Here is an 18,492-nt window from a genome sequence, read left to right on the forward strand (position 1 = left end):
AACTGCCCAATAAATAAGTGGGCTAAAGACTTAAAGAGAAACTTCTCTGAAGAGGAAAGAAGGATGGCCAATAGACACATGAAGAAATGCTCAATCTCTCTAACCATAAATGAAATACAAATCAAAACAACATTGAGATACCACCTCACCCCAGTTAGAATGGCTGTAATCAAGAATTCTAATAACAATAGATGCTGGAGGGGATGTGGACAGAAGGGAAAGGTATTTGACAAAAATACCTGTAGAGGCCAAAAAGCTGGTCCGTATGTCTACGACATACCGACTGCTGTGCATTATGCCACCAGTGGAGGTGCTAGAAATGGGGCCATGAGTTGTAGAGAATTTTACCCTGAGAGGAACACAAATGTTGCCCACTCCCATTAAATTCTACAACAGGAAAATGAAAATACGAGTGAGTCAAACAGGACGGACACGGCCCTCTGCCCAGAATGGGCATGGTGGTTCCACACCACGAAGGACATGGAGCCCTTCCATCTCCGCGGGCATCCCCTCATGTGTCACATGGATGCTGCAGCGTTAGCTGGGCATTGCAAGCAACTGGGGAGAAGAAAAGGAACAAAGAGCAGTGCACTGCCTCTCAGAGATTTCCTAGAAGTCCTCTGCAGTATTCTTTTTCAATAACCCAAACATAGACATAATCATACCCAGTTGCAAGAGAGACTGAGACTCAGCCTTCTATGAGTACATGAGTATGCCAGTTCTCAGGAAAATACGAGTATCCGTACTGGAAGAAGCAATCAACAGCCCATGTGAAAGGTACCAAGAGGTACCTAGGAAGAGAATTTCACCTAAGACTGAGTCTATTAAATCCTAAGACCCCCTTCTCCAGGCCCCATTTTTCTCTGTAGAAAAATGTCAGACCTCAGCTTGGGCTAGAACCCAGTTAGTCTTTTGGGCATTAGGTTTTGCTTCCCTGTCACTATGGAAGACTTTACACTGCAAAAACATCTCCAGCATCATCTGTTCCTACCACCACCACCTCTTCCAAGTCTAGAGATTTTCTCTTTTAAAGCTGGTTTGGTCAATTTATAGTGTTCACATATTTTTTTTAAAAAAATAGAAATAGACAACATGTTGAAATGATTCATTTCAATAATTAAGAGCTCTGGGATTCAGAACACTTAATGCCTTGATAGGAGGCGAAGTATTGGAGAAAAACCTAATCCTGGAACTTGCATATACTCTCAAAAGACCTTAAGAGAGTTTGAGAGAAGGATAAAATGATTTGTTTTCAACCTGAAAATGGCAGCACTTTCTTAGAAAGAAGATTGCATATGATTTTTGCTATATGATGGAAATGAAGCTCAATAACAAGGTTGAATAATAGAAAAGTAGTTAACTTTTACCTGAGTTTCTTGCCAGCTACACTAGTCACCCAGGTGCGTGCTTTATATGTATAAGTGTTTGCTTTATATGTATAAGATGCTCTGAGGTTAGGCTGAAGGTAAGCACAAAGCATCACTAGAAGTTCTAAGCATTGCACTATACTCTTTTTTTTGGGGGGGGGGGGTAATAAAGCTGTCACCAAGAGAAGGTCTTCTTTGGAAAACAGATGGAAAACTTAGGAAAACAAGCAGTTCCCTGGGTAAATGTAGGAGGTGAGGCATGAAGAAAGATTATGTAGGGGAGACAGGAAGATTTAAGAGTAAGGATTTGGGAAAAGACAACAACAATAACAAAGCCCAAGACCCAGAGAATCAGTAGCTAGGGATCTGGTAAAGCACCTCATTCCCTCCGGAAGGAGTTTTTCCCTTGTACAAAAATCTTGTCCAGCTGCACACCTCAGAGAGCCTTGTGAATGTACTACAGGATCATTTCACAAAACCTGCAGCCACCCTTAAGCGTTCTTTCCTACTCATCTGGCAAACACTACTGCCAAATGCATCAAAAATGTATCATACAGACCTCTTTTCTTTTTCACATAAGCACTTCCAAATTATCCACTCCTGTACCTAATAGCTCACAGAATTCCTCTGTCTCCTTCACAGAACAAAATTCAGATATTTTTTCCTCTGGTTTGTTTTACTTAGTAAAATCCAGTGTATTTTTACACAAATATTAAGACCTATACATTCTACTTCTCCTTTGAAATATGCCTGGCCCTTGCAGTGATAGTCTAGAAAAATCCTTGTTTTATATTGTGATAAGGTTTTGTTTAAAAATCACCTACTGGTGATTTTATTTAAAAATCATAGGGTACTGGTGGATTATGCCTATAATCCTAGCTACTGAGGAGAGTGAGATCTGAGGATCATGATTTGAAGCTAGCTTGGACAGGAAAGCCTTTGAGACTCTTACCTCCAATTAGTCATCCAAAAAAGAAGCCAGAAGTGGAGCTGTAGCTCAAGTGCTAGAGCACTGGCTTTGAGCACAGAAGCTCAGGGACTGAGCCCAGGCTCTGAGTTCAAACCCCAGGACCAGCATTAACAAATAATAATCGCCTAGTGCTGATCAAGGAGCTCTTCCTATAAAGAAATATCATCTTCAAGATACATTTTTTCCATTATAACTTTTGTGTGATGCTTCAGGCTGAGTTTATAATTCTCACTAAAGAAATATATCCATCATGGCATAACTCTGAGTCAGTTGGAGAGATCTCAAAAGTAATTCACCTCATTTCTAAGGGCAGAAATGAAAACTTACAGAGATGAGGCATTCCCCAAAGTCACTCTTCAGGATATAGGATTTGAACTCAGGGCCTCTGCCACTTGAGCCACACTTGCCAGCCCCTTTTGCTTTGGTTATTTTTGAAACAAGGTCTTGCCCAGTGTGTACAGGGCCAGCCTGGACCTTTTCCTTCTAGTCACACTTCCCACATATCTGGGATGACAGACAGCCCACTACATCCAGCTTTTAATGGTAGTCTCCTGAAGTCTCCCGCTTCCAGCCCCCTGGCTGGCCTCAAAGTATAGTCCTCCATACCTTTGCCTCCCAAGTACCTAAAATTACAAATGTGAACCCTCCTCACACTGCCACCACATTATTTCAGTCTCACTTGCCTGATGTAGAATTCATAGATAATGTTCACCAATACTGCCTTTGGGAGATAAAGCCAAGCATGGCTATTTGTTTGGGTCAATGAAATGTGAACAGAAGTGAGGTGCCTCGCTGCCGCTTTAAGAAGCAGGAGATCATTCACCAAGTTCTCTTCCTGCTGCCATAGCAACGGGCAATGTACAATATAATAGAGGTTCTACCATCTAAGGACAATATGGAGCACAGTCTTAGATGACTCTGGGACATGTAGTATGAGTGAAAAGAAATCTTCATAGCTGTAAGCCACCAACATTTGGGGTTTGCCTGTTACTGAGACATCACCCAACTTATTCCCTCCAGGTAAGCCTGAACAACATCATCAGTCCCATGATGCATCTCCATGCATGAAGACTTCAGGGAGAGTACACAATGTGTGAAATCTGAACACAACTTCTTAAAACATTCCAGATTCCATGGATCGACAACATTCTTTCCTCCTCTTGGCCTATATTGGAGTGGGGGAGGGATGTGGTTCATTACAAAGAATGAGCATTTTGATAGCTTCTCATTCTTGAAACTATTCTGCAGGTAAGTCCTTGGTGGAAATCTGCCCTCGTGTTACAATTAAAACCGTAATGAATTAGATAATTTTAGTAAGTTCAGTGCATTATGACCTCAAATGCATCATCGTACACTTACACAAAATCCTGGGTGTCCTTGGAAGTTTTTTATATCATTCTCAGCACTGTATATGAATCCTACCTTCATAAGCACCAGCTTTATGGAAAGCTGATGCTTCACATCATCAGACATTTCAAGTTAATAGTTACAAATAAATGGGAGAGCTTCCTAGAGTGGTAAAACAGCCTATGTTGTGTAACCTTGGGTAAGCCATTTCGCCTTCCTAAGCCTTGGTTTTCTTCTTTGTAAACCGATGGTGACAATAACACCTCCTCAAGAGTTGTGTGAGTATGAAGTTGGGTCCCGTACGTCCTGTTTTGTTCATTAAAAAGTACGCAGCATTTCACTATATCTGAGTTACAGGATACTTAGAAATTTAAAAAGTAAGCTCAGTTCAGACCTTTCGGATCCCAAGATAGATGAATTCAGAAACCAAAGAGCAGTGGTTTTTTGGAAAGGATGCAAAACCATGGGTCTGCTTCCCTAGTGAGTGTTTTAACACTTTTGAAAACACAAACAGATGGGTAAGAAAAGTCAGTATTGCTAGCAGTTTAGGAAAATTTTCCAAACCTCCTGCTGAGGGCACAGATCCAGCTGGGAAAGTTTTTTAAAGGGCTGGACTCATTTATGCTTTTTCCATCTTAAACACTTGGACTTTTTCAGGTTTATAACAAAGCTCACAAAATGCTAAAGCTTAAAGGAGAATTGAGAGCTGCCAAGGGACTGAAAGATGAGGTAAGGATCCTAACTTTCTACATACACAGAGTTGAACCTTTGTTATGAGGAACTCCTTTTCAAGTTTCATGATTCAAAGTTCTGTATATAAATTCCATCATAAAATATCATGGACAGAAATAGGCAGGGGAATATAGCCTTTAAGAGCCCAGACTCAAGCTTCAGTGGATCTGAGTCCAATACTAATGGCAGAATGATACTGAGGATGTCGCTTACTCTCTCTAGGCTGCCTTACCTAGAAAACAGGAATGTTGAGTGCCTATTTCAAAGGCTTGCTGGATTGCACAACACTTTGTGTAAAAAAGCACTTAATAAATATTTTCTATCATTGCTAATGTTCTTACTTATGTGGGATTATGTAGAAATAGAGTGTTCTGGTTTGTCTAATATTTTGACCAGACTGTAGATATGTGTTCTCTAGCCTGTTCCAGAAAGATTGAAGAGGTCTGTCTTGGTGAGTATAGAGCTGTCCTATGTGACATATGCTTAATGAAAGACCTCCTCCCAAAAGGTAAGTGGCTTCTAAAACAGTCATTTCCACTCCTTCCTACTGGAACTGCTGGAGTCAGAAGGAACTGCTGCCAGTTCTACAATGAATGAGGATCTAGTACAGATTTTCCAGATGGCCATTCTTTCACTTAATTGACTGAGCACCTTCAACGTGCTCAGTCAGCATTGTTGTAGGAGCTGGGAGTGAATAAAATAGACAAAGACCTTTCTCTCATGGAGCTTATCTTCTAATGAAAGAATTCCTTCAAAGCCAAATGATGGCCAAAAAAAAAGCTTTCTGGCAACTGCCCAAGTGACAACAAAAGCAATCCACATTGCACAGATTCCATATGCCCATAAACTCCTCTCTCTGCCGGGGAACATATACATCCTAAGCGATGCACCAATGGTTGCAGAACTTAGAACAAAAAAAAAAAAAAACATTCTTATTCTTCACCAGATGAACTTAACATTTTTGCTCATAGGCAAAACCTTGTATGAGTACCCATTAATTCCTATTGAAAGTAGTGCAAACAACTTGAGTGTTTCTGCAAATGTAAAAATGCAGGAATCTTGATAGCAATATTAGTAGGAATGTGTGAAATAGGGAACTGTCAACCTTATTAGTTGACAAAATGTAAAAATTTCTGAAATCACACTAGGTTTTAAGGCTTGCTGCTTTTTTATTTTTTGCTGCTTTTTGTTGTTTTGGGGGAGTTGATTTGTTCTTTGCCAGTCCTAGGGCTTAATTAAACTCAGGGCCTGGGCACTGTCCCTGAGCTTCTTTTGCTCAAGGCTAGTGCTCTACCACTTGAGCCACAGTGACACTTCAAGCTTTTTCTGTGTATGTGGTACTGAGAAATCAAGCCCAGGGCTTCATGCATGCTAGGCAAGCACTCTACCACTGAGCCATATTCCCAGCCCCTTTCAAAATGGATATCTATTGTTTCTAAAGCAGCATAAATGGATATCTATTGTTAAAAGTAATGTTTCACTATTGGTTTCTTTGCTTTTGTCAGTCCTGGGGCTTGAATTCAGTGCCTGGACACTGTCCCTAAACTTCTTTTGCTCAAGGCTAGCACTCTGCCACTTGAGCCACAGCGCCACTTCTGGCTTTTTCTGTTTATGTGGTACTGAGGAATCAAACCCAGAGCTTCATGCTCTGGGAAAGCACCACTAATGCCATATTTCCAACTCTTTCACTCTGTGTTGAAGATCTGTCCTCATCCTCAGACAAATAATCTCCAAAGGTGATGACATTCATAGATGATTGACCCCACCCCCTTCTCTGGTAACTACCACCCAAGTTTCAAAAGACAACAAGCTTTTTTGGTTTTTGTTTAGTTTTGTGTGTGTATGTGGTACTAAGGATTGAACTCAGGACCTTCAGATTGCTAGGCCTCCTTTGAAATATATATTTGAGAAGTCATGCTGTTTGACCAAAGACCCATTTAATCAATACAGACAATTTACCTCAGTAAATTACCTATTTTCCAATAATAATCATGAGTACAACAGAAAAACGTGATGTTTGTACTCATCATTTTGCCTGTGGGTAGGTAACCCTGATAATGCACATGCTTCTAAGCAGAGTAGCCAAAGCTAGGTATCTGAGAACATGGCTTGTCTAAGTGAAAACTCACTAGCCAGTGGAGAGGCTTGTGATTTCAGCTATCACTAATGACTTCAGATCCAGGAGAGGATCAGATAGTGCCTGAGGGTCAGTATTATGACTCTCAGTTCATCTCATGACCCAGGATTGGTTACAGAGCTATGATTGATGAAATGTCAGATGAAATCTATTCCTGCTGCATATTAATACTTGAAAGGCATCGCTTGGAATTTAGCCTTCATAAAGTACATAGAATTATAAATACTTTACAGCTAATATCTGTGCAAGAAATTCGATTTACTGGCACCCCGGGGGAGGAGAAAACTTATCTCTCTCGAGTTGGTGAGGTGAGTGCAGCATCTTCTTCTAACCACCTGAAGTGAAAAATGAAATATGATTCATGGAAATCATCTTAACGTTCTTCAAGTGCTTTCAATCCACACGCATTCAAACCCTTTTATGATTTGGTCTTTAAGAATGATTTGTTAGGTTTTGGTTTCAAAAAAAAATTTTATTTGACCAAGCCAAATACATTTGTTATTCACCTGGTTTAGAAAATCTTCAAAGAAAGATGGCTTATTATACACCCTCTTGTTTTATGAACAAAGAAATGTTCCTGAGAGATTCTGACCCAATGCTAAATGTCCAAATTAGGTAAGATCTAAAGTCCAGTATTATAGACATAATTTGCATCTACATGTAAAATCTAATTCTGAATTCCTGTGGTAGAAAGACCAGGGTTAGTAGGCCTTCTATTCAGAGGTCATCTGAAAGAAAGGGGATATTTTTATTCACCTGAAAGATAACATTTTTTTTATTTTTTTATTGTGAAAATACTGTATAGAGGGGTTACAATTACAAGGGCAAGATGAGTACATTTCCTATCAAGCATTGTAGCCTCCTCCTTTGTTTCCCCTTCCCATCCCTTCCCATCCTCCCCCAGGGCCCACACCCAATCCTCCCCACTGCCCACCCCCGACCTAAGTTGTAAAGTTCGTTTTCGATATAATGACTTGTACATCTCATTGTTGCAATGGGTCCACCTCTGTCCCTATTTAAATGATTCGTTTTTCCTCTTCCCCTCCACAAATTATACCGACATCAAATAACAGTGAAAGCAGGGGTTATACCGTGGGGGAGGGACATACAAAGCAACAAAGGAATAATCTTATAAATGTGTTAGAAACAATCGCATGAAAGAAAAAAAAACATTTGAGTACATATCTTAGGGTTCATTTCCCTAACATCACCTTATCTGACCTTTTCTGCTTGACTCAGACATATACTAGATATTGCAAATAAGGGAAACCATGGGACCTGTGTTTCTTTGGGCCTGGCTTACTTCACTTAATATAATTTTTTCCAAGCCCTGAAAGATAACATTTAACTGCTAACTTAGAGAGGCTCAAGTTGTATGTCATTGGTCTTTTGTTAGCCTACAGAGCGCTAGAACCCTTATGGGACAATCTGGTGACCTGATTTTTTGCCTTAAGACACATATATTGTGCATCAAAGCAAGAATGCAGAGCATTGGGCAAGTTTGGCACTGTCACCAACTTTTTCATAGATGCCTAAGAGGGAAAAATGGTTCTATACCTAGAATGGAGGAGACCCTAAGAGTCTCCCTCTCTAGTGTGGCTTCGTACCCTCTCCCCCTGATGTGGTAATCAGGAGAAAAGAGTTCCAAAGCATTAAATCAAGTAGCGACTGCTTATCAAGTCGAGAATTTCATTTTCAAGTTAGAAAACAGTGTCTGCATTCCATGTTTAAAAAAAAAACTACAAGTATTCTCTTAAGAGAGTCCCTGGTAATTGTCTTAATGGTAATTACATGCTTAGGGCAGTTGACATCCATTGTTATTTTTCTGAAAGTGAGGAACGAGGGACAGGAGTGAGAGGAGGAGGGAGAGTTTTGAGATAATGAAATTCTTTTAATGACAGAGCCATGCCGTTAACCTAATTAAACTGTAAAGTGGTAAAAAAAAAAATCCAGGTACTAAATGGAAATGAAGGAATAAATCAGCTGAGACAGCAGCACTTCTGGGAAACCTTCTCAATTCCGAATACTCTGACATTGCAGTGTCCGATTCTCACGTTGTCCTCTGCCCACCTTCCTCCCCCTTGGCCTTGTACAAAGGTCTCTTAAACTGACCTGTCCACTAAGGCTTGATTTATGATGTCCATATCAGGTCTCCAGTTCCCTTGGGAATGTGTGGTATGTAGCCCATCTATTTCAGAAGCCAGACCAGTCCATGTGCAATGGAGGTGAGCACTGGTTATAAGGACGGGGAGAATGTGGAATGCACTTTCCTGACCCTGCTGCTAACCAGACTTAAGACAGCTCTGATCTGAGCCACTTCTGTGCCCTTATCCTGCTTTCTCTCTCAGAAGAATTATTCCTAGACTTCTGAGCTCACTTTGCCTGTAGAACCCTTTAGGGTCCAGTTTTAACTGGATGTCCTTGGGAACTTACATTTCAGGGAGAGCCCTAGCACATTGACTGGTTGATGTCAGGTTTGACAGCCCAGCTTTAACTGCTGCCAATCAGGATTGATTCTCACATATCACATAGGCTCCAGAGTTCCATGTGGGATCAGACTAGAATGACCCACTGGACTTTGCCTGAAAATCATACCTTTGCCTGCTTTCTTTTCCCCTCACCTTTCCTTCTTTCCCCCTTTCTTCTTGCTAGTTTCTCTTGGGCGTGTTTCTCTAATCAATGACAACTCCTCACATAAGAAGCTACTTCCAAGGAGTCAGGCGCCTCACATGCATTCAACAGCGTCAGATCCAAGGCCTAAAAGTCCAAGGTAGTAATGCCTAGCATCACAAATATGAGAAAAAGCAGCACACTGATAGAATTTGAAGCACTGCACAGGTCCACAGAGGACTTCTCCTAACTCCTCCTCACACTATGGGCATCCATAGCACAGAAATCATGAGGTGATGGAGTCCCACCCACCCCATCTTACCAGCTCTGCTTCCTGCCCCCACCCTAGCCCATGCTATGTTGCTAGACTGCACACACTATTTTGAGCTCCATCACTTTCCATACTTTCCATTTTAGCCTTGCAACACTTATCATTTTCAATCACAATCAAAGACAGATATCTTACCTAATCAGCTAAAATTTTCATTTTTTGTTCCCATTGGTATACCCCTACAAGGAAAACCACTAGGTTTATAGATGAGGAAGATTTTGGTTAATGGTAAAAGGGAAAGTTAAGAGACATCAGAATCCTACATCGGCTCCACCACCAATCCTACTACAGTCCTGACAGGTTCATTTCACATCTCAATATGTTCATTTCATCAGTGGCAGAACCATTAATATTTATAGACAGTTCACTGGGTACCTGGAATTATTTTAGGCACAGAAACAGAATTGTCTGATGCATCCGCATCCACAGCACTGTGGTAAAGATTAATTAATATAAATAAGTAATTGAATAAGTCAGAGCACTTAGACACCTTGCAAATGGATACTGTATAAATGTTACACAGGATGAGTAATAGCAGCAAAGGCTTGATGGACAAATTTCACCAGAATTTAAAGTCTCTGTCAACCTGTTAAGTGAAGGAAAGTTAGCATGTTCTTGATAGTTTATCATTGATGCTTTTTATTTTTCTGTCTGCCTAGGTCCAGGAGAGAGACAGAGAAGTGAGTGGCCTGAACAGCAAGCTCTTAAGCCTTCAACTTGACATCAAGAATCTTCATGATGTCTGCAAGAGACAGGGGAAGACCTTACAAGAGAACCAGCTCTGTGTGGAGGAGGCTATAATGAACGATGACCACGTAAGCATTGGCAACTGCTGCCAACTCTGTTCCTTTGACTACTTGAGCATCCATGGGCAGGAACAACAGATAGTTCTTAAATGGTTCACACAATAGTACTTACTTAGCAAGCACTCAGAACTAAACACACACACTAACAGAAAAATTATCCTTCCTTCTGGGTTTTTTAACCTAGCTATTTCCAAGTTTATCAGCTTTCTGAGATACTGCCTTTTCTTTTCTTTGTTTTTTGGTTGCAGGGCTTGAACTCAGGGTCTGAGTGCTGTCCCTGAGCCCTTTTTATCCAAGGCTAGTGCTCTACCACTTTGAGCCACAGCTCCATTTCTGCTTTTCCAGTGGTTAATTGGAGATGTCTCGTTGACTTTCCTGCCTGGGCTGGCTTTCAATCATAATCCTCAGATCTCAGCCTCCTGTGTACCTAGGATTACAGGTGTGAGCCACCAGGGTCTGGCTCTATGCTGCCTTTTTCTTATCTGGCCTTTTACACTTTAGCTTACAGCCCTGAAAATACCAGAGTACAATGGTATAAGGAGAGTATTGTCTCCTGATTGGAACCTTAGAAAACTTCAAAGCCAACCCATGTGAATAAAAGCCACTTCTCCCACTCTGATATATCACCATTCATCAGTGCAGTCAGTGCTCATTAATTCCACCTAACTCTGCATCTCATCACCTAGGAGATATCCTTCTGAAGGCCAGAACACAATCATATGGCAAGCAGAGGTACCCGAGAATTAATGCCTCTAACAAGTTGACTCAATTACCTATTTCCTTTTCCCCTTAGCCTGAGTTAACTCAAGACATACTATTTTCTCTGGCTCACCGTTCATTTTCTCTGGCTCACCGTTCCCCACAGTGAAAACTGGCTTGATAACACACCTTTCATCCACTTCCTTTCCTCTTTTGTCCCAATTCCCAGCTCTGCTTAATGTAGAGTTTCCTATAATCACCTACCACATAAACTTCTGTTCAACACTCAGTTCTTTGTTATAAGGCCAGCTTTTGGGGTACCCAAGGCAAGACACACAGTAATACTTAGCCTATGCACACCTGAACAGTAAAACCTCCTAGCATGGCCGCCATCTTGACACTGTTAATTGAACAAATGCTGACCTAGAGTCTACATATCAATTGAGACCATTTTACGTTAGCCTGGGTTTCTCTCTCTCTCTCTCTCTCTCTCTCTCTCTCTCTCTCTGTCTCTGTCTCTCTCTCTCTGTCTCTCTGTCTCTCTCTCTCTCTCTCTCTCTCTCTCTCTCTCTCTCTCTCTTTGACAGCAATAAAACCAGTTTTTACATTTATCTGCACAAGCACAAAATCCACTGGGATATATCTTCCCACAACTCCTGAAAACTTGAGTGTCCAATGACTCATTACTGGTGGAACCTTATTTCCATTTAGTGATACAAGTTCTGTGTAAACATAAAGCAGATACTAGTTGCACATGCCTTTGCTGAACCCACAACTTAGTCTCCTAGCTACTGTGTAAGCAACCACTGTGTTTCTTGTGGTCAAGGACCAGGGTTCTTTCACTGTTCTGCCAGAACTTACCATCTCACTATAGAAACCACATCTTGTTCTCTGCAAGATCCTAAAAATGCTACTAAGTACTCTTACCTCACCTTACTAGGCATTGCTGTCCTTTCTCAGGAAGTTATGAATATAGAAAAATCCATGGTATTCCTAAATGGATCTCAGGAAGATTATCATAATTTACTTCCTTCTAAATATTAACATTTTAGGATATTTTCACCATAGCTATCATGAGTTTACTTATTCCCCAGCCAGGGAAAGCCATGTGGCTTATAAATGTACCTGGCAACTTGAAAGGAAAAAGGTATTAAATTGCATTTTATTATTCTAATTGCCCAGAAGAAGGTCTAACAGCTTGAAACAAGCTTTAAAACAAGCTCTTTTTTTTCCTAGCACTTAGTACAAAATTTAAATTGCAGACTATGCATACAAATACACAATTACATGTAGACCTGTATTCATGTACTCAGAAAAATCCCTTCAAGATTTGCCTTCTAGAAAGAAATGTAATATAGGAACAAAGAGAAAACCCATGACTTTTTGGAATTTCGACTAATATATCTGAAAAAGAGCTGGAGAAATAGAGCAGAGGTCATGATTCAGGACCACAGTGATGAGGGGAAAGTTAAATATTGCATCAGATGTTATATGTAACAAAAGGAGAGATGGAGGAGGCAGGAAATAGGAAAGAACATGCCATGACCTTATAAAGTTAAAAACATTACACTCCAAAACACAGTGACATTGCAGCAAGTGGGATGAAAAAAGTGAGGTGCTCAGGGTAGAGAATTTATGGGTGCTCATTCTTCAGGTACCAACCTGTACATGCTTAGCCTTCAGACTAACTGCTTCTTAAAATTTGCACCTCACTTCAGAAACCTAAGGCTTGGCCCTGTCTAGACACTGAATGTCCCAATGTAAAAAGAGAAAGCAACAACAGAGATGCCATAATAAAATGATAATCAAATCAATAAAGAAAAGGCCTTCTTGAGCAACCTGACCTTTCCTAGGTTCTATTCACAGTCAGAGGTATAAGGATACTGAATAGCTTTTCAACTAAGCTTTGCATTCCAAGAAAATGAGTGTTAATTAAACCCCTAGTTCTATATTCTACCATTACAAGAACAAGAAATGAAATTTATAAAAAGAAGTAACAGATACATTCAGGCGGCTGAGACCTGAGGATCAAAGCCAGCCAGGGCAGGAAAATCCATGAGACTTTTACCTACAATTAACCACCAGAAGACTGGAAGTAGTGCTATGGCTCAAAGTGATAGAGCACTAACCTTGTGCAAAAAAAGCTCAGGGACCGCAGCCAGGCCCTCAGTTCAAGCCCCACAACTGATATTAAAAAGGAAAAAAAGCAACAGATAAACTTAACTAGTGAGATGAAGCTAACCTAGAGTTCCAAGAAAATGTGTCATTTAACTCATCAAAGAAAGCAAAAGAAGATCATGACAATGATTGGGAAAAAAAGATAAATTTTAAATTCCCAAATGAAACCCATGGAACATTCTCCAAAATGCACCATATCCTAGGATACACAACAAGCCTGAGAAAATGCAAAAGGATCAAGATAACTCCTTGTATCCTATCTGATCACAATGCAATTAAACTAGTTCTCAACAGCAAAACATACTGCAGAAAACTCTCAAATACAGGGAGACTGAATAACATACTGCTGAACAACACATGGGTCACTGAAGAAATAAAGGAGGAAATCATGAATGTCTTACAATTCAATGAAAATAAAAACACATCAGACCAGAACCCTAGAAGCAGTATTGAGAGGAAAGTTCATAGCTCTAAGTGCATACATAAAGGAAACAGAAACAAAGCATGAATTTAACCTCATGATGCAACTAAAGCAGCTAGAAAAACAGGAGCAAGCCAAACTCAAAGCTACTGGACAGAGATAGTAAAGATTAGAGCAGAAATCAATGAGAGACTAAGAAAACTATACATAAAATCAACTAAATCAGGGCTGGGAAAGTGGCTCAGTGGTAGAGCGCTTGCCTTGCATGCCTGAGGCCCTGGGTTCGATTCCCCAGCACCACATAAGCAAAAAGAAAAAAGCCGGAAGTGGCGCTGTGGCTCAAGTGGTAGAGCGCTAACCTTGAGCTGAAGAGCTGAGGGACAGCCCCAAGCCCTGAGTTCAAGCCCCACAACCGGACCAAAAAACAAAAAAAAAATCAACTAAATCAATAGAGACATAAAATCAACGAAACGAAAAGCTGGTTCTTTGAAAAAGGTCAATAAAATTGATAGACCACTAGTTATATTGATGAAAAAAGAAGAGACTCAAATCAACAAAATTAGAAATGCCAAAGGAAATATTACAACAAACATCCAAAAAATTCAAAAGATTATGAAGGACTGCTTTCAAAATCTATACTCAGATAAGATGGAAAATCTAATAGAAATGGATAAAGTCCTAGAGACCTATAAACTGCCTATGCTGACCCAAGAAGATATAAACCACTTAAACAGGCCTATGACATGCAATAAGATTGAGGAAATAATCAGGAGTCTTCCAATAAGAAAAAGTCCAGTTCCTGATGGATTCACAGCTGAATTCTGTATGACTTGTAAAGTTGAGCCAACACCCATACTCCTCAAACTTTTCCATGAACTATAAGGATCAATTCCAAACTCATTTTATGAAGCCAGGATCAACTTCATCCTAAAACCAGATAGGGATCCAGTGGGAAAAAGAGAACTTATAGACCAATCTCTCTGAGGAACACAGACACAAAGCTCTTTTAAAAAATACTAATCAACAGAACTCATCAACTAATAAAAAAAATCATTATGTTCAAGTGGGTTTATCCCAGAGATGCAAAGCTGGTTTAACATATGTAAATCAACAAATGTAATATATCACATTAACAGAGCCAAAGACAAGAGCCACATGATCATCTCAATAGATGCAGAACAACAAAATTCAACCTCCATTCATACTATAAGCTCTGGAGATGGTAGGAATAGAAGAAATACATACTTCAAAATAATAAAGGCTAAATAAAACAGACCAACAGCCAACACCATACTGAACAGTGAAAAACTAAGACCATTTCCTCTAAAATTAGGAACAAGGCAAGAATGTCCATTCTCCCCACTCCTCTTAAATATAGTGGAATTCCTAGCTAAAGCAATAAGGCAAGAAAAAGACATAAAAAGGATTTACATAGAGAAAGAAATCAAATTATCCCTACTTGCAGATGACATGACCTTATATCTAAAGGACCTAAAAGACTCCATCCCCAAGTTCCTAGAGCCAATCACTAACTATGGTAAAGCAGCAAGGCAGAAAATAAACCCACAAAAATTAGTAGCCTTTCTGTATGTCAACAGTGCAAAAGCAGAGAGGGAAATCAGGAAAACAACTCCATTTTCAACAGCTTCAAAAAAATAAGCATAACCAATGAAGCAAAAGACCTTTATAATGAAAATGATTAAAAAAATTTAAAGAAATCAAAGACACCATCAGGAAATGGAAAGACTTCCTGTGTTCATGGATAGGTAGAATTAATATTGTGAGAATAGACATACTGCCAAAAATTATCTACAAATTTAATGCATCAAAATCCCAATGGAATTTACCAAGATAGAGAAAACAATCCAAAAATCCCTAGGGAACAACAAATAGCCAAAGCAATTCTAGACTTTAAAAAAAAAAGCAATACTGGTGGTATCACATATCCCAGACCTTGAGCTCCACTACAGAGCTATAATAACAAAAATAATAATAATAATAAAAACAAAACACCGGCTGGGTGCCAGTGGCTCATGCCTGTAATCCTAGCTACCCAGGAGGCTGAGATCTGAGGATCATGGTTCAAAGCCAGCCCAGGCAGGAAAGCCCATAAAATTCTTATCTCCAATAAACCACCAGAAAAATGGAAGTGGCACTGTAGCTTAAGTGGTAGAGTGCTAGCTGTGAGCTGAAGAGCTGAGGGACAGTGCTTAATATTGCCACAGTGCTTAATATTGGTCTCCGAAGATCAATGAAACAGACTAGAAGACCCAGAAATAAAACCATATACTTAGTTATCTGATATTTGATAAGAGAGCCAAAGATACATAGGGAGAAAATGGCAGCATCTTCAATCGTTGATACTGGGAAAACTGAGCATCCATATATAGAAAACAAAAAGTGGATTCTTGTTTGTCACCATGCGTTGATATCAACTCAAAGACCTCAATGTCAGATCTGAAACTGTGAGATTACTGCAATAGGGAGTAGGAAAAAAATAGAACTCATAAGCATAGGCAGAAACTTTTTTGAAAAGAGTTCCAGGGATACAGCAGATACAAGAGACTTGACAAATGGGACTATATCAAAATTAAAAGGTATGGCACAACAAAGGACATAGTTACTGAACTAGAAAGATAGCCCACAAACTGGGAGAATATCTTTATCAGCAATATATCTGACAAGGGCCTAATAAAATATACAAGGAAGGCTGGGAATGTGGTTTAGTGGTAGAGTGCTTGCCTAGCATGCATGAAGCCCTGGGTTCGATTCCTCAGAGCCACATAAACAGAAAAAGCTGGAAGTGGCGCTATGGCTCAAGTGGTAGAGCAAAAGCAGCTCAGGGACAGTGCGCAGGCCCATGAATTTCAAATCCCAGGACTGGCAAAGAAAAAAAGAAAGAAAAGAGAGAGAGAGAGAGAGAAACTAACCCCTCCCAAAGCTTGAGTCACTAACTGGGCAAAAGAGCTAAGGCGAGACTTGTCAGAAGAAGAGATAGAATGACAAAGAAACACATGAGAATATGCTCATCATCCCTAGCCATAAAAGAAATGCAAATCAAAACAACTCTGAGATTCCATCTCACCCCTGTTAGATAGGCCAACATCATCGATTCGATCAACAAATATTGGTGGGGATGTGGGGGGAAAGGAACCTTTCTGCACTGTTGGAAATATAAGCTAGTACAATCACTCTGCAAAGCAGTCTAGAGGTTCCTCAAAAAACTAAACATATGGGTGGGGAAGGTGGCTCAGTGGCAGAGTGCTTGCCTTGCATGCATGAGGCCCTGGGTTCGATTCCTCAGCACCACATAAGCAGAAAAAGCTGGACGTGGCACTGTGGCTCAAGTGGTAGAGCGCTATCCTTGAGCTGAAGAGCTGAGGAACAGCGCCCAGGCCCAGAGTTCAGGCCCCACAACCGACAAAAAAAAAAAAAACTAAACATATAACTTCCTTATGATCCAGCCATACCACTCCTGGGCATCTACCCAGAACATCACAAGCCAGGATACCATAAAGAGACTTGCATGTAAGTGTTTATTGCTGCACTATTCACAATAGCAAAGTATGGAAACAGCCCAGATGCCCTACAAGACATGAGTGAATCAAAACAATGTGGTATCTATACACATTGGAATTGTATACAGCCATTAGAAAGAAGGGCTCCAAGTGTATATAGCTTGAGTAGTAGAGTACCAGCCCATGAGGCCCTGAGTTCAAATCCTAGCACTGCCAATAAAAATTTAACCAAATGCCCATGACTTACACATGCAATCAATCCTAGCTACTCAGAAGGCTGAGATCTGAAGATGATGATTCAGAGACATCCCAGACAAGGAAGTCTGTGAGACTCATATCCCCACTAAAACTTTTTTTAAAAGCCAGGGGGGTAGGATTGTGGCTTAGTGATAGAGTAGCACTCGAAGTGGTAGCATTCATGAAGCCCTGGGTTCAATTCCTCAGTACCACATAAACAGAAAAGGCTGGAAGGGGTGCTGTGGCTCAAGTGGTAGCATGCTAGCCTTGAGCAAAAGAAGATCAGAGATAGAGTCCAGACCCTGAGTTCAAGCCGTAGAACCAGCACCAAAAGAGAGAGGGGGAGAGAGAGGGGAGAGAGAATAAGATTATGTCATTTGCAGGGAGATGGATGGAACCAGAACAAATCATTTTAAGTGAGGTAAGCCCAGCTCAGAGACACAAACAGGGCATGTTTTCTTTTATGTGAAGAAGCTAGATCTAAAATTCACTGAGACATAATAAATTATACAGGATGGCATTCACACATGATGAGACCAAAGGACGATATTCATACGAGAGGAACACAAAGGCACAATGCCTATGTGCATCAGATCATATAAAATAACATTTATCTAAATGAACTCCAGGAAACAGAAACAAGAGGTTTTCTCTTCGTTGCTGTTTTTGTTTCCTTTTCTTTTTTGGGGGGGGGTCCGGTCGTGGGGCTTGAATTCTGGGCCTGGGCGCTGTCCCTCAGCTCTTCAGCTCAAGGCTAGCCCTCTACCACTTGAGCCACAGCGCCACTTCCGGCTTTTTCTGCTTATGTGGTGCTGAAGAATCGAACCCAGGGCCTCAGGCATGCAAAGCAAGCACTCTACCACTGAGCCACCTTCCCAGCCCCTTGTTTCCTTTTCTTTTTGGCATGTTTGTTCATTTATCTGTCTTTAGGATGGCAAGTGGGGGCACAGAAATGGAGCGACAAAGGGTGAACAAATGCAGCTCACTAGACACTATGTTGAAAATGAACTATATAGCATGTGGGTAGGATGGGAGGGGAAAGCTAGGAGAGCGTGAGAGAAGGGGTGGGCATTGTCCAAAAAGAAATGTACTCTTTACCTAGCTCACGTAACTGTAACCCTCCTGTACATCACCTTTAT

At 40.5% G+C, this 18,492-nt stretch overlaps 1 protein-coding gene across 1 annotated transcript in view; it reads left to right on the forward strand.

Annotated features, from left to right (window-relative positions):
• The first annotated feature begins 4,362 nt into the window (after positions 1-4,362).
• Positions 4,363-18,492, forward strand: part of Pmfbp1 (polyamine modulated factor 1 binding protein 1) — a 44,639-nt gene continuing 30,509 nt past the window's right edge. The window contains exons 1-2 of the mRNA XM_013012673.1: positions 4,363-4,413; positions 10,154-10,309. Of these exons, the coding sequence (XP_012868127.1) occupies positions 4,363-4,413; positions 10,154-10,309 (207 nt within the window). The remainder of the gene's footprint in view (positions 4,414-10,153; positions 10,310-18,492) is intronic.

The sequence above is a fragment of the Dipodomys ordii genome, unplaced genomic scaffold, assembly GCF_000151885.1.
Source record: "Dipodomys ordii isolate 6190 unplaced genomic scaffold, Dord_2.0 Scaffold18, whole genome shotgun sequence".
Classification (NCBI taxonomy): domain Eukaryota; kingdom Metazoa; phylum Chordata; class Mammalia; order Rodentia; family Heteromyidae; genus Dipodomys; species Dipodomys ordii.